This window comes from Aphanomyces astaci, assembly GCF_000520075.1.
Source record: "Aphanomyces astaci strain APO3 unplaced genomic scaffold supercont1.27, whole genome shotgun sequence".
Lineage (NCBI taxonomy): Eukaryota > Oomycota > Saprolegniomycetes > Saprolegniales > Verrucalvaceae > Aphanomyces > Aphanomyces astaci.
Genome location: NW_009798290.1, coordinates 162,043 through 176,814, shown reverse-complemented (window position 1 = coordinate 176,814; position 14,772 = coordinate 162,043). Strand labels below are relative to the sequence as shown.

At 52.9% G+C, this 14,772-nt stretch overlaps 1 protein-coding gene across 1 annotated transcript; it reads left to right on the top strand.

Moving 5' to 3' along the window:
• Window positions 1-306: 306 nt before the first annotated feature.
• Window positions 307-14,580, top strand: H257_10234 (hypothetical protein). The gene is made up of 20 exons (XM_009836714.1): window positions 307-352; window positions 408-537; window positions 584-1,196; window positions 1,266-1,344; window positions 1,386-1,859; window positions 1,978-2,484; window positions 2,556-3,075; window positions 3,289-3,442; window positions 3,516-5,945; window positions 6,263-7,313; window positions 7,443-7,819; window positions 7,886-8,641; window positions 8,698-9,019; window positions 9,074-9,411; window positions 9,486-10,277; window positions 10,349-10,425; window positions 10,511-10,969; window positions 11,062-11,988; window positions 12,044-14,015; window positions 14,076-14,580. Exons 1-20 carry the CDS (start codon window positions 350-352, stop codon window positions 14,521-14,523), a joined length of 12,429 nt encoding a protein of 4,142 aa, XP_009835016.1. The 5' UTR covers window positions 307-349; the 3' UTR covers window positions 14,524-14,580.
• Window positions 14,581-14,772: the final 192 nt, after the last annotated feature.

Below are 14,772 nucleotides of genomic sequence, written 5' to 3'. Positions count from 1 at the left end.
TTGCAGCCAATCAGCGACAAGTAAATTCGGATTGACTAGTGGGAGAGATTTCGGTCGATTGAACGGGGTGTACTGAATCTCCAACACCACTCAGAGATTTTATTGGGGAGTACTTTGAGTAACACTATACAGTTAACACGGCCAATATCTTAAGACAAGGCAATGTAGCGGTTCTTATTTCACTATCCAGGGTCACATTGGACAATTCGGACTGAAACCTGTCGCATCCGATTGTTTTTCCAACGACGTTGTGATTGGCTCAATTTTGGTGGGCGTTTCTCGGACGCCCCTTCACCGCGACCTTTCGAAGGTTTCGCTCCATTGAGCAACCGCACCGACTCGCGCCAACATGGTAGAGTCAACCGATCTGTATGACTGTGTCGTTAATGAATCCATCCATGTCGTAGCCGATCGGGTATGGTGCCGAGCCAGAAATGTCTTGGGCTAGCCCCAAGTGCTCTGGCGAAGTGCCCAACAAACGGTCAGGGCATACGCTGACTCTGCGAGGGTCGGAGAACGCGCTCTACCTCTTTGGGGGTACAATTTTATTGTCTTTAGTGTAGCTGGTTCATTCTTGCTGCAGGATGCGACCACAAGATCCCCCCCGGGCCAAGCAACGACCTCCTCAAGCTAGAAATGAACGGCGGATTCAACTGGGCTCGCATCGTTCCAGTATCGTCTGCCCCAGAAGACACCCCCCCAGCCCGTTGGCGCCATTCGGCGCTGTTGTACAGCGACAAGAAACTCATCATCTTTGGCGGGTTCGCCGCGGAAAAACGCATGAACGACCTGTGGGTATTTGACTGTGACACAAAATTGTGGGAGCAGCAACACCCCCAGAACTTTTGGGAAGGTTTGCCCCAATGCCGTGGATCGCACTCAGCTACGTTGGTCGACCACAAGATGTACATCTTTGGGGGCTACGGAGGCAACGGCTACGGCCGCACTGACTTCAACGACGTCCATGCGCTGGACCTGCGCACGTGGAAATGGGAAGAAATTCTCACCGAAGGCGAAAAGCCCGAAGCGCGATCGAGCCACCAAACATGCTTGATACTGAACAAGCTGTTTGTGATTGGCGGGTGGAACTCGGTCAAGCAATTCCAAGACTTGTTTGTTCTGGACTTGACCACGAATACATGGAGTGCACCTGACGCCAAGTTACCCGTGCCAACGTGGAATCATTCGTGTGTCGGGTACGACAAACCTGCTGAAAATGATCGGATGATGTTCGCACAATGATGTCATACATATCCACTCTGTAGAGTGCAAGCCGTGCCGAACTGGAAGATCTTTATGTTTGGCGGCAATTCAGGCGACTTGAACGAATCGGGCAATTCCCAAGTAAATGTTTGTGGTTTGACTTTACTAACTGATTTCGACAGGGAACGTACTTGAACAATGTGTCAGTTCTCGACACGGGGTTGATGGAATGGCGCCAGCCGCCTTTAAAAGGGGACTCGCCCCTTCCCCGAGCCGACACGGCATTAGTGTACGACCCCGTGAGCTACAAAGTGCTGTTGTTTGGGGGGTGGGCCAACCGATGGTTTGGCGACTTGCATTGTCTTCACGTGAGCGAAATTGTGGGTCCCCCGTACTCGGTGTCGTCGATCGTGCCAGCGTCGGGGCCGATCACAGGCAGCACCAAAGTCAAAGTCGAAGGGTACAACTTTACGGGGGGGTCGGCGAATGTCCGATTCGCAGTCTCCAAAGGGTACCTGGACGTGCAGGGGCAAGTGTTATCTCCCACCACGATTCAAGTCACCACGCCAAACTTTGACAAATATGGACCGCTGCAAACGGAGGTGCGCGTGGCGCTTCCAGGAGAATCGTTTACCAATATCAGCACGTCGTACAAGGTATATCATGTGCACTTTCTCACCCAATCGTTTCAACGATGCAGAATGATATATATCACAATGAAAAGTAATATATATATCACAAAGTGAACAATGATATATATCACAAGTCGCGCAGTTTCATAGCGTCACGAATGCGTCCAAGAGTCTCGGGTTTGGGCCGTGCTTGATGTTGTCACTGGCGCATTTGGTCATGGCGCAAGAACCCACGTCGTTTGTGATTCAAGCGGTGGACAAGGAAGGCGTCCAGCGAGACTGTGGCGGGGACGTGTTTACCATCCGGTTGACCGAAGTGACCGACGCCCCAGATGGCGGCATCCAGATGGATATTTCGACCATCAACGACAAGGGCGATGGGCGCTACATCGTCACGTTCGTCCCCCCCGCCGCGGGCAAGTTTATCCTCACAATCACGTTCGAAGGGACATTTGACGGTATTGCCGGACCCATTCGCGGGTCACCGTTCGCGTGTACGTTCCAGCCACCCAGCGACGAAATGACAATCCGATGTGTGCCGTCGATTGCTCGGGAAGATGACTTCAACTCGAGCGATTTGATTCGAAAGCTATATACAGACACGACCAAACGTGCGGGCGATTTCAAGCGCGTGCTAAAAGAACTCAAGGTACAACACACAACACTGTTCATTGTTTATCATCTCAAGTATATATACATATATATATGGCTTTGGTGTAGGCGGACATTCCCAGCAACGACGTGGACGGGTTGGAAGCGCTCAAGAAGATCAAAGACCTGATGCGCAAGCTAGACAACGACCGTGCGGCCAACCAATTGTTACAAGAGCAAACGTCCAACTTGTTTCATTACATGAAGAAGATCGGCGCCCACGTGGACAAGGAGACAGTGGACGTGGAGAATCTGGCCAAGTTGTTCCACGATGTCCAAGTGCAATGCCCCGATACGGAGGCGCGGATCACAGAGCCCACGCGTGTGTTCTCGGAAAAGACCGAGGCCACGATCGTCGAGTACGAGAAGAAGATCAAAAAATGGGGCGACACGATCAAAACGCTCGACTTTTGGGACTCCAAGCTCGAACCGGATAAGGCGCTCGAGAAGATTGAAATGCAACTGGTCGAATGGGATAACGAAAAGAAACGATGCGCCGAGAAGAGCGACTTGAGCCTCATCTTTGGGTTCCCCCACCTCATGACTGACACGCACAAGATGATGACGGCGCTCCGCACCGACATTGAAGGTACGTTCTTGAACCAACCAATCCTATATTTTTCTGTGCGAGATGATTGATTGAATATCTATCTACCTGACAAACGGGGTATTTTTCTTCCATGGGAATAGTTGAATGAATATATATAAATATATACATCATAATACATATAAGATACATCGAAAATATATTTATATATTCTATCAAATATATATTTATAAATATCTTTATACATCTTTGTAGGATCGAAAACCGTGTGGGCCATCATCAAGCGCACCAAGGCGTTCTTCGTCGCGACGCACGAAATTCCGTGGCTGTCAATTGATTGCAACGCGTTGGCCATGGAAATTTCGGCCACGTTGAAAGAACTCAAGAAAATTCCCAAAGAAATTCAATGGTCGGTGATTATTACGAAGAATAATCCATTGAAATTGCTGTCAAAGCAACTCCAACTGACAGCTCTGAGTTAGGTGCGACGCGTACAAGTGGATTCTCAAGGAGTGCCAAGCATTTGACAAGACGCATCCGTTGCTGCGGTGCTTGAGCTCGCTGTACATGCGGTCTCGCCACTGGAAACGGATCCAAGCGCTAACGGGGGAGTTTACGCCCCCGGACGTTAACCCCGACCAAAAGTTGGGCTTCTTGTTGAGCAAGCGGCTGCATGAATACGCCGGCGAGATTGGTGAAATCTGCTACGAAGCGGAAAAGGAGCAGGAACTGGAAACGAAACTGGTCGAACTCGAGGAAATCTGGGCCCAAGTCGAGTGGGAAATGGTGCCGTACAACCCGACCGCCCCCGAAGACGACCAAGTGCCGCTGCTGAAAATCTCTGAAGACAACTTTGAGCTGCTCGAAACCAACCAGATCGACGTCCAGACCATGACGTCGTCGCCGTACCAGTCAGAATTTGAAGGCCGCGTGACGGAAATGCACGAAGGACTGGCCAGTGTGAACGAAGTGGTGGTCATATTTGGCGAAATCCAGCGCAGCTGGAGTTACCTGGAACCGCTGTTCATCCAGTCGGAAGAAGTGAAAAACCAACTGCCGGCGTTAACGGCAGACTTTGAGGACATTGACGTCGAAGTGCGCAAGAACTTGCGCGAGGCGTGGATCACCAAGAACGTCAAGAAGGCGTGCACAAAGCCGGGCCTGTTCAAGTTCCTCGAAGGCATTGTGGAAAAGCTAGAGTTGTGCAAACATCGACTCAAGGAGTTTCTCGACGGCCGCCGCCGCCAGTTTCCCCGCTTTTACTTCATGTCGGAAGCCGATTTGCTCGACATCTTGTCGAACGGGTCCAATCCGGCCAAGATCATGCCCCATGCGTCGAAAATCTACTTGGCATGCAAGACCATGTCCCTAGTGACAAACCCGGGGGGGCGCCCCACCGCGTCGGCGTTCGTGTCGGGGGTGGGGCAAGAAGTGGTCGACTTTGTTGAGCCAGTGCTGCTGGAAGGCGAGGCGGAAATCTACCTCGAGGCCCTCCTGAAAGCCATGAAGTTTACGCTGTTCAAACACATTGAGCGCAGCCTGGTGCTGTACACCCAAGAACCGCGGGTTGAGTGGATCAACCACCAGGACGCGAGCGGCAAGCCGATGGACGCGGCCCAGATCATTCTACTGGCCGCGGGCGTGCACTACGTGGCCGAAGTCGAGGCGTCGTTTGCCGCCATGGCCGGGGGGGACAAGGAGTCGCTGATGCGGTACAACAAGAAGCAGGAGATTCAGCTCGAAGACTTGATCAAGCTCACGCAAAGCAAGATCTCCAACGCCGAACGACAGCGCGTCATGTGCCTCATCACGATGGACGCCCACGGTCGAGACATTGTGGCCAACATGGTCCGTGCGGGCGTCGACGTGGCGTCGCATTTCATGTGGCAGTCGCAGCTCAAACACTACTTTAGCCCGACCCAAGGTAGCTTTTTGAACCGCGACCAGAACTTTCGAGGGGCCAACAATTCGCGGGCACAGATTCTCATTTGCGATGCCGGCATTCCGTACGACTACGAGTACCTTGGGAACGGACCGCGTCTGGTGATCACGCCCCTCACGGATCGTATCTACGTGACTGCCACCCAAGCGTTGAATTTGAAGATGGGCTGCGCGCCCGCGGGACCTGCTGGGACTGGCAAGACCGAAACTACCAAAGATTTGGCGAATGCACTCGGGAAAGCCTGTTATGTGTTCAATTGTTCGCCGGAAATGGACTACAAATCACTGGGCAACATCTTCAAGGGACTGGCATCGTCTGGGTCGTGGGGATGCTTTGACGAATTCAACCGGCTTGTCCCCGAAGTGCTCTCGGTGTGCTCTGTCCAGTTCAAAGCTGTGTGCGACGCATGCAAGGCAGATGACGAGCGGTTCATTCTCGAAAACGAACCAGTGATGCTCGACCCCACCGTGGGGGCATTCATCACGATGAACCCGGGGTACCTTGGCCGGTCGGAACTGCCCGAGGGGCTCAAAGCCCTCTTCCGCCCCATGACGGTCATGGTGCCGGACCTGGTGCTCATTTGTGAAAACATGCTCATGGCCGAAGGGTTCACGCAAGCCAAGATCCTTGCGTCGAAATTCTACGGGTTGTACTCGTTGCTCGGCCAGTTGCTGTCGAAGCAGTTACACTACGATTGGGGGCTCCGCGCAGTCAAGTCGGTCTTGTGTGTTGCGGGGGCATTCAAGCGCGCCGAGCCAGACATCCCCGAACCCGATCTTCTCATGCGCGCGCTGCGTGACTTCAACATCCCCAAGATTGTCGTCGAGGATAACGTCATCTTTTTTGGGCTGCTGGGGGACTTATTTCCGAGAAACGACCCCAACATTGACGTCCGGAATGACCCCCCCCGAAAGCGCGACCAAGAACTCGAGTCGATGGTGCAAGGGGCATGTGAAGCCATCAACAACAGGTACATTTTCTTTTGATTTAAATCTAGACTTGTGTTTGTCCAAATATATATCATCTATCAATTTGTAGTGGCTCGTGTTGTGTATAGGGAATTATTCAGTTGGGATAGGCCCCTTGAGATTTTGGTTGAGATGTTGATTCGTGTCTTCAAAAGCTATCTGCCTATTCATGTGCTATTTGTCTTGTGCATCGGCATACCGCTCCAGTTTTGAATGAACAACATTGGAATATACATATATATATACTTGCCTGGAAACAACGTCGTTGGATAGATATTTCCAACCAAATTGCATAATATTTACATGATTATCATTGTAGTCCTCGCGAAGAATTCATGCTCAAGGTGGTGCAATTGTCGGAACTGCTGGCGATTCGCCATTGCGTGTTTGTGATGGGACCGCCGGCGTCGGGCAAGACAGAGACGTGGAAGACGCTTCGAAAGGCCAGGGAAATCATGGGAATTTCCATGGAAGTGCAAGACTTGAACCCCAAGTCGGTCTCGACCAACGAACTGTACGGGTATATCGTGCTCAAGACCCGCGAATGGAAGGACGGGTTGCTGAGTAAAATCATGCGCGACTTGGGGTCCCGCACCAAAGACAACGGCGAAGACGACACGTCCCCCAAGTGGATTCTGCTGGACGGCGACCTGGATGCCAACTGGATCGAATCGATGAACTCCGTCATGGACGACAACCGAATGCTCACGCTGGCCTCCAACGAGCGCGTGCCGTTGAAATCGCACATGCGCATGATATTTGAAATCCGAGACTTGGTGTACGCGACACCAGCGACCGTGTCCCGCGCGGGGATTCTGTACATTTCCGCGACGGAAGGGTACCAGTGGCGGTGTCTGATCGACTCGTGGCTGCTGCGACACTGCACGCCAGACCCGACCAAGAAAGCCAACCAGCAAACGATGCTGTTTACGAACGAAGTGCGCGACAACTTTCAGGGGTTGTTCAACCAGTACTGCGAGCCCACGCTCAAGTTTTTCAAAAAGCGGCTGCAGCCCGTGATCCCCGTCGAGGAAGTGACACTGATTGGCAACCTCTTGAACATGCTCGACTGCCTGCTGACGCCCACGATTCTGGCCGACTACGACGTCATGCAAAACAACTTTTGCTTTTGCTGCGTGTGGTCGTTTGGGTCGATCCTTACAATCAGCGACGACGGCACCGACTACGCCGCTGAGTTTAGCACGTGGTGGAAAACCACATGGAAAGACGTCAAGATCGTTGCGAGTGCCAACAACACTGTATTTGACTTTTGGCTCGACCCAGAAACGTCCAAGTTTAACCCGTGGAGCAAGTCGCCATACTTTTACACGGCCACGTACAAGAGCCCTGACCCGATCAACCAGATCACGGTATATTTCCATCATGCTTTATTTCTATGGGGGTTGCAGGGGGCCGTTGGGGTGTTGGACGGGGGGCTGTTGTTTCGATGGAATATCTTGGGGGGGTATGGGGGGCTCATATCAATGGTCTATGCGTAGGTGCCGACCACTGAAACGTGTTCGATCAGCTTTTGGCTCGAGAACTTGATCAACAAATCGCACCCGATTCTGGTGTGTGGGCCCGCAGGCACTGGGAAGACGCAAAACGTGAACGGGGTGCTCAAGAAGTTGTCGAAAGAAGACGGCACGTCCATCTTTCGCTACGCGACGATCAACTTCAACTTTTACACAACCTCCACGATCCTCCAGTCGACCATGTTTTCGCACTTGGAAAAGAAAACTGGGTCCAACTTTGGCCCCCCCGGCAAGTACCGTCTGATCTACTTTTTGGACGATTTGAATCTTCCAGAAGTGGACCCGTACAACACTCAGTCGGCCATCTCGTTGCTTCGCCAGCAAATGGAATACAAGCACTGGTACACGCCCCCCCCCACTCGTGTTGCTGTCATGTGTCTAGCATGACAAGTCGATATGAATTGTAGGTTTGACCGGGCGAAGCTGCAAGTCCAAAACATCCTCAACACGCAAATTGTCGCGGGTATGAACCCCACAGCGGGGTCATTTCTAGTGGACCCACGCCTCCAGCGCCACTTTACCACATTTGCGATGGGGATGCCCGAAGCGCCGTCGCTAGTGACCATCTACGAAACGTTCCTGGGCGGTCACTTGAGCACATTCTCGGGCGAGTTGAGTGCATCGGCGTTCTGGAACTCGCTCATCAAAGCCGCCTTGACATTGCATACGTCGGTGGTGCAAACGTTTCGCAAGACAGCAGCCAACTTTCACTACGAATTCAACGTCCGGCACTTGTCGAATGTGTTTCAGGGGTTGATCGCATCCAAAAAAGATCGGTTCTCGAGCGCGGAAAAGTTTGTGCTGCTGTGGCTCCACGAAAGCGAGCGTGTGTACGGCGACCGCCTCGTGTGCAAAGCCGACATTGAAAAGTACAACCAACTGGTGCAACTCCAAGTCAAACGGAGCTTTCCTACCTGCAATACGTCGCGGTACTACGCGCTCGAGAACGCGTGGCCTCTCATATTTTGCCACTTTACCAAGGACGGCGACCCCGAGTACGACCAAGTAATGGGCACAAATCTCGAAGACCTGAAAAAGAACCTGGAAATCCAACTCCGCGACTTTAACAACAACGAAAACAACACGGCCATGTTTCTAGACTTGTTTGACGACGCCATCAAGCACGTGGCGCGAATCGTGCGCATCTTGCGCAATGAATCCGGGTACGAACATACTAGTTTATTCGTGTAGTAGTTGCTGCACAACGTGGGTGGCATAGGCACGCGTTGCTCGTGGGTGTGGGCGGGTCGGGGAAGCGGTCGCTGGCGCGGCTGGCGTCGCACATTTGCGAATACACGGTCAAGCAGATTTCGATTTCGTCGAAATATGGCGAAAACGAGTTCAAGGAAGACTTGCGCAAGATGTACTTTGTGATTGTGGACCAGTTGAGTCGTAGCGAAGACAAGGGCGGCGTGGTCTTTTTGCTCACCGACTCGCAGATCACCAACGAAAAGTTTCTGATTTACCTCAACGACTTGCTGGCGTCGGGGGACATTCCCGACTTGTTTGCGATGGAGGACATGGACAACATTGTCAACATGGTACCTACCGTACATAGTTTGAAGTCGGCCGTGGCTAAGCAAGTTGCTGGATAGGTGTGCGTCATGGCCGGGTCCAAGGACCGGAAGGAAATCATCAAGTTCTTCCAAGGCGAGATTCGTAAACGGTTGCATTTGTGTCTGTGCTTTAGCCCTGTGGGGGACGACTTTCGAAGTCGTGCGCGCAAGTTTCCAGCGCTAGTGAACTGCACCGTCATCGACTGGTTCCAACCGTGGCCAAAGGAAGCGCTGTTGTCGGTGGGCAAGGAAAAGCTCAAAGAGATCAGCGACCTCCTTGGATCGGACGACTCGCGAACTGGCATTGAAAACTTTATGCCGTTCTCGTTTGTGTCTGTGAACCAATGCGCCGAGCGGTTTTTTCAAGTCGAACGACGGTATGTCTATATACTTGCCCCAGTCGTTCTAGAGCAACGATTCATGATGTCGTTGGGTCGTCGTCTTGTTGTAGGTATGTGTACACGACGCCCAAATCGTACCTGGAGTTGCTGCAATTGTACAAGAACATTCTCAAGAAAAAGGTCAAAGAGTACGCGGGGGCGATCGAGCGCTTGGAGAAGGGGCTCCAGAAACTCAAAGACACGGGGGATACCGTCGCCCGCCTTGAAGTCGAACTCAAGGTCAAGTTGGAGCAAGCTGAAGACAAAAAGGCGGTCGCGTCGGGCATCGCCGAAACGGTCAACAAAGAAAAAGCCAAGGTCGAGGTCGAGTCCAAGAAGGCGTCCGAGGAGGCTGCCAAGTGCGCTGTGATTCAAGCCGAAGTCACCGAGAAGCAGCGATCGACGCTGGAAGACTTGGCCAAAGCCGAGCCCGCCGTGCAGCAGGCCATGGAGGCGCTAGACTCGCTCAACAAGAAGGATCTGGGCGAGTGTAAAACCATGAGCAAGCCGCCGACGGGCGTCGACGACGTGTTTGGGGCAACAATGGTGCTCCTAGCTGGCGTCCACCCCAACATTGTCATCACGAAGCAAGGCAAAGTCAAAGACTTCAAGTGGGACGCGTGCAAGAAGCAAGTGCTGGGGAACATCCCAGAGTACATAGAGTACCTGCAAAAGTTCAAGGATATTGTCGACGCCGGCCAAGTCCCGACCACGAATTGGAAAGAAGTGCGCGAGTTCCTTGAGAAGGAGCACTTTAAACCTGACATCATTGCCACCAAGAACAAGGCCGCCGCCGGGTTGTGCAGTTGGGTGGTCAACATCGTCATGTATTATGATATCTTGATCACGGTCGAACCCAAACGGTAACGATATATTCGATCAAGCTTATCTCAGGTTGTACAGTGAATTGAAAGGGCTTGGTTATGTGCTATAGTATGGCGCTGGCAGCTGCCAACTTGGAGCTCGAGTCAGCCAACAAACGGCTGGGTGAAGTCACGTCGTTAGTGGCTGGTACGTCTGTGTTTGTGTGGATTCTGGACATTTGTATTTACAGCCCAGAACTCCGACACTTACGCCTATATGTATATATATGCAGACTTGCAGTCAAAGCTGGACAAGTTGATGGAGGAAGCCGCGGCCGCCGAGAAAGAAAAGGAAGACGCGGTGAATTCCGTCGAGCAAGGCAATCGAAAGATGAAGCTGGCGGGGACTCTAACCAAAGACTTGGGCTCGGAGAACGTCCGATGGGGCATCAACGTGTTGCAACTTCAAAAGGAAAAGGATTTGCTTGTCGGCGACTGTCTCCTTGCGTCCGCGTTTATCTCGTACATTGGCCCGTTCACGAAACCCTTCCGCGACGAACTCATCAACAAGCATTGGGTGCCGTACCTTCGAAAAGCGGCCAACGGCAACAGCATCGCCATGAGTGAAGAGAGCAACCCCGTGTACATTTTGACCAACGACGCCGAAATCGCAGAGTGGAACACTCAGAAACTGCCTGCCGATCGCGTGTCTACCGAGAACGGCGCGATTGTCGTCAACACGGTGGCCATGGGTCCGTAGAATGAGCTCTCTGTGATATTATTTCTAGCAGTTTTGTTTCATATCGTATGGCTTGAAGGATCTATACTAACATGTTGGGTGTAGGGCGCCGGCCGTTGATCATTGACCCGCAACTCCAAGCAATTGCGTGGATTCGAGAAAAGGAAGCGCCGTTCAACCTCCAGATCGTGCGCATGGGCCAGAAATTCTGGATCGAAAAGCTCAAGTCTGCAATTGGCACCAAGACGGCGTTCTTGATTGAAAACTTGGGCGAAAAGATCGATGCGATTCTGGCGCCGGTGATCCAACGAAGCACGTCCAAGCGAGGCAACCGCGTGGAGATTGTCATTGGGGACGCATCCGTGCCGTACTGCGAAGAGTTCCGACTGTATTTGCACACCAAGTTAGGGAATCCGCACTACCCGCCGGAAATTCAAGCTGAATGTACCATGGTCAACTTTACCGTGACTAACTTGGGGCTCGAAGACCAGCTGCTCAACTTGGTTGTGAGCAAGGAGCGGTCGGACTTGGCCATCAAGCGTGAAAAGCTCATCCAGCAGCAAAACCAAGGCAAGATCGAGCTCAAGAAACTCGAGGATATCATTCTACAGTACCTTGCCGAAGCGGACGACGACATCACGAGCAACCAGCCGTTGATTGCCATTCTCAGCGACACTAAGTACAAGGCCCAGATGACCCAGACCAACATGGAGGCGGCCAAGAAGACGCAGGATAGCGTCAATGTGACGAGCGAAAAATACAGGAGTATTGCCGCGCGGGGGTCGCTGCTGTTCTTCCTCATGAACGACCTCTCCAAAGTGCATTCGTACTACATTTACTCGCTCGCGGCGTTCCAAAAGGTGTTTTTGCAAGGCATTTATAACCTCCCCGTGGTCAAAGATGTCGACGACGCTCCCCCCGCCGACGGCGAAGTGCCCGCAGAGGCCCCTGCCCCCGAAGGGGGGGCTCCTCCCCCAAGCGACGACCCGTCCAACGACCTCACGGACGAAGACATTACAAACCGTTGCAAAGGTGTGTCCAGCCTTTTTCACATTCTGTTGGTTGCTCATCTCGTTTATTCGAGTAGCGCTCATCATTTCCATCACGACGTGTGTGTTTGATTACATTCGCCGGGGGTTGTTCGAGCGGGACAAGCTCACGGTGGCCACGATGTTGTGTCTGAAGATTCTCGTGCGAGACCAAGTCCTGACAGACGTGGAGATTGAAACGTTTTTGCTTGGCAAGGCGGTGGCGGACGTGGGCAACATGGGGGTGTTGGCCGAGTGGCTACCCGTGGCGTGCTACGCCAAGCTCAAGGCGCTGGAATCCATGAAAGTGTTCCACAACCTAGGGGATATCATGCAGAATGAGCCGGACGAGTGGCGCAAGTGGTTTGCAGCCGAAGACGCCGAAATCGCGAAGTTGCCTGGCGACTTCAGCAAACTGTCGTCGTTCTCCAAGATCATTTTGCTGCGCGCATTGCGCCCCGATCGCGTCACGAACGCGTTGCGGACGTTCATTCTAGAGTCACTGGGCGAGCAATACGTGTCCCAGCCCCCGTTCGACATGGTGAAAACGTTTGAGGAGACAAACCCAGCAATTCCAATCTTCTTTGTTCTGTTTCCGGGGGTGGACCCGACCCCGTGGGTAGAAAATCTCGGCCGAACCAAAGGCGTGAGTGTCGAAAATGACAACTTTATCAACATCTCCATGGGCCAAGGCCAGGAGCAGCATGCCGGCGACTGCCTCAAGAAACTCGCAATCAAGGGCGGGTGGATTATCTTGCAAAACGTGCATTTGATGCAGAGCTGGCTGCCGCAGCTGGAGCGACAACTGGAAGAAATCGTGGGGGAAGGGCCACATGAGATGTTTCGGTGCTTCATTTCCGCCGAGCCGCCGCCAATTCTGCTGCCGTTGGAGCTCAATGTACCCGAGTCGCTCATGCAGTCGTGCATCAAGGTAGCTAACGAGGCGCCGTCCGACATCCAGTCCAACTTGCGCCGCGCGTGGGCCACGTTCGGAGACGACAAGGTCCAAGCCAGCACCAAACCCACCGAGTTTAAAGCGTGCTTGTTTTCGCTGTGCTGGTTTCATGCGATTGTGTTGGGGCGCCGGCGATTTGGGCAGCAAGGATGGAGTCGTGCGTACAGTTTCAACACGGGCGACTTGACCATTTGCGGAAATGTGCTCATGAGTTACTTGGACAACAACGACCAAGTGCCATGGGACGACCTTCGGTATATTTTCGGGGAAATCATGTACGGCGGCCACATCACCGACTCGTGGGATCGCCGGACGAACAATACGTACTTGACAGTGTTGTTAAACCCGGGATTACTGTCTGGCATGGAGCTCGGGCCAGGATTCAAAAGCCCCAACCCCGCCGAGTTTTCGTTTCAAGATTACGCGCAGTACATTGAAAAGAACATGGTCGCGGAAAACCCGATGCTGTTTGGGCTCCATCCGAACGCTGAAATCGGGTACCTCACGTCCACGTGCGAGACGTTGTGTTATGCGATCGTGTCGATTGGCGGTGGCGGGGGTGGCAGTGGCGGTGGTGGCATGGATAAGACGTCCATGCTGAAGGCATCGATCGATGACTTTGAAGCCCGCACCCCCGAGTTCTTTTCGATGCTGGACCTGCAGGACATTGCCGCGCCGCGGCTAACCGCCGACCACGGACCGTTTGTCGTCGTGGCCATGCAAGAATGCGATCGCATGAACGTCTTGTTGGACGAACTGCGGAAATCGCTGGCCGATTTGAAGAAGGGGCTCAATGGCCAGCTCAACATGAGTCAATCGATGGAGGATTTGGCAACCGCGATCGGACTGAACGAAGTGCCCGGCCGGAATCCGTTTTCCCAGTGCAAGTGGGAGCGAAAAGCGTGGCCGTCCAAGAAGACACTCAGCGGGTGGTTTGTGGACATGATCAAGCGGCACCAGCAACTGCAAACGTGGTCTGTGGATTTTGTCACGCCGTTTGCGCTGTGGCTCCCAGGGTTGTTCAATCCCACGGCGTACACGACAGCTTGTTTACAAGTCACGTCTCGGCGGAAAATGTACGTGTGTGTCTCTCTCTATGGAAATAGTCGTCTGACGTTGTTTGCTGTGTTTTGTAGGATGCCACTGAACAAGATGACGGTGGAAACCCACATGACGACATTTGCAGGTGTCGAAGCGGCCAATTACTACCCCGACGACGGAGTGTTTGTGTACGGACTGTTCATCGAAGGGGCGCGGTGGTCAACGCTGGACGAGATCACGAACCGATACAAGGTCGGAGCGTCCCCCACGACCGAGTGCGGGGGGGTAATCATGGACTCCAACCCGAAGGAGCTGCTGTGGATGATGCCCGTCGTGTACGTTAAGGCCGTCGAGACCAAACCCCTGTGGGAACCCACGAGCGTGGGCTACCTCCGGCATGACCCCCTCATGTACGAGTGCCCAGTGTACCTGACTCGGTTTCGAGGACCTACGTACGTCTTGCTCGCGACGCTGCCAACGGATTGCGGACGGGAAAAGTGGGTGCTTCGGGGCGTGGCCGTGCTGTTCCAGGACGACAATTAGTAGAAGTAAATGGACATTCGACGTTCGTAATATAGTGTTGTGTGTTGGAATGCGTAAGGTTGGTGTGGAAGGGCATTATTTTATTGTTCACTTTTGCAGGTGGATACTGTACGTAGGAGTCCAAGTACTAAATTTAGTAGTTCTACGTACCGAAGTTAGTGCTACGTAGTAGCATTGCCGACCTGATTAAGGTAGACGAATGTCAGGGAAATCTGAGCAAACACCTCGTACCACCGGGTACTACGTACA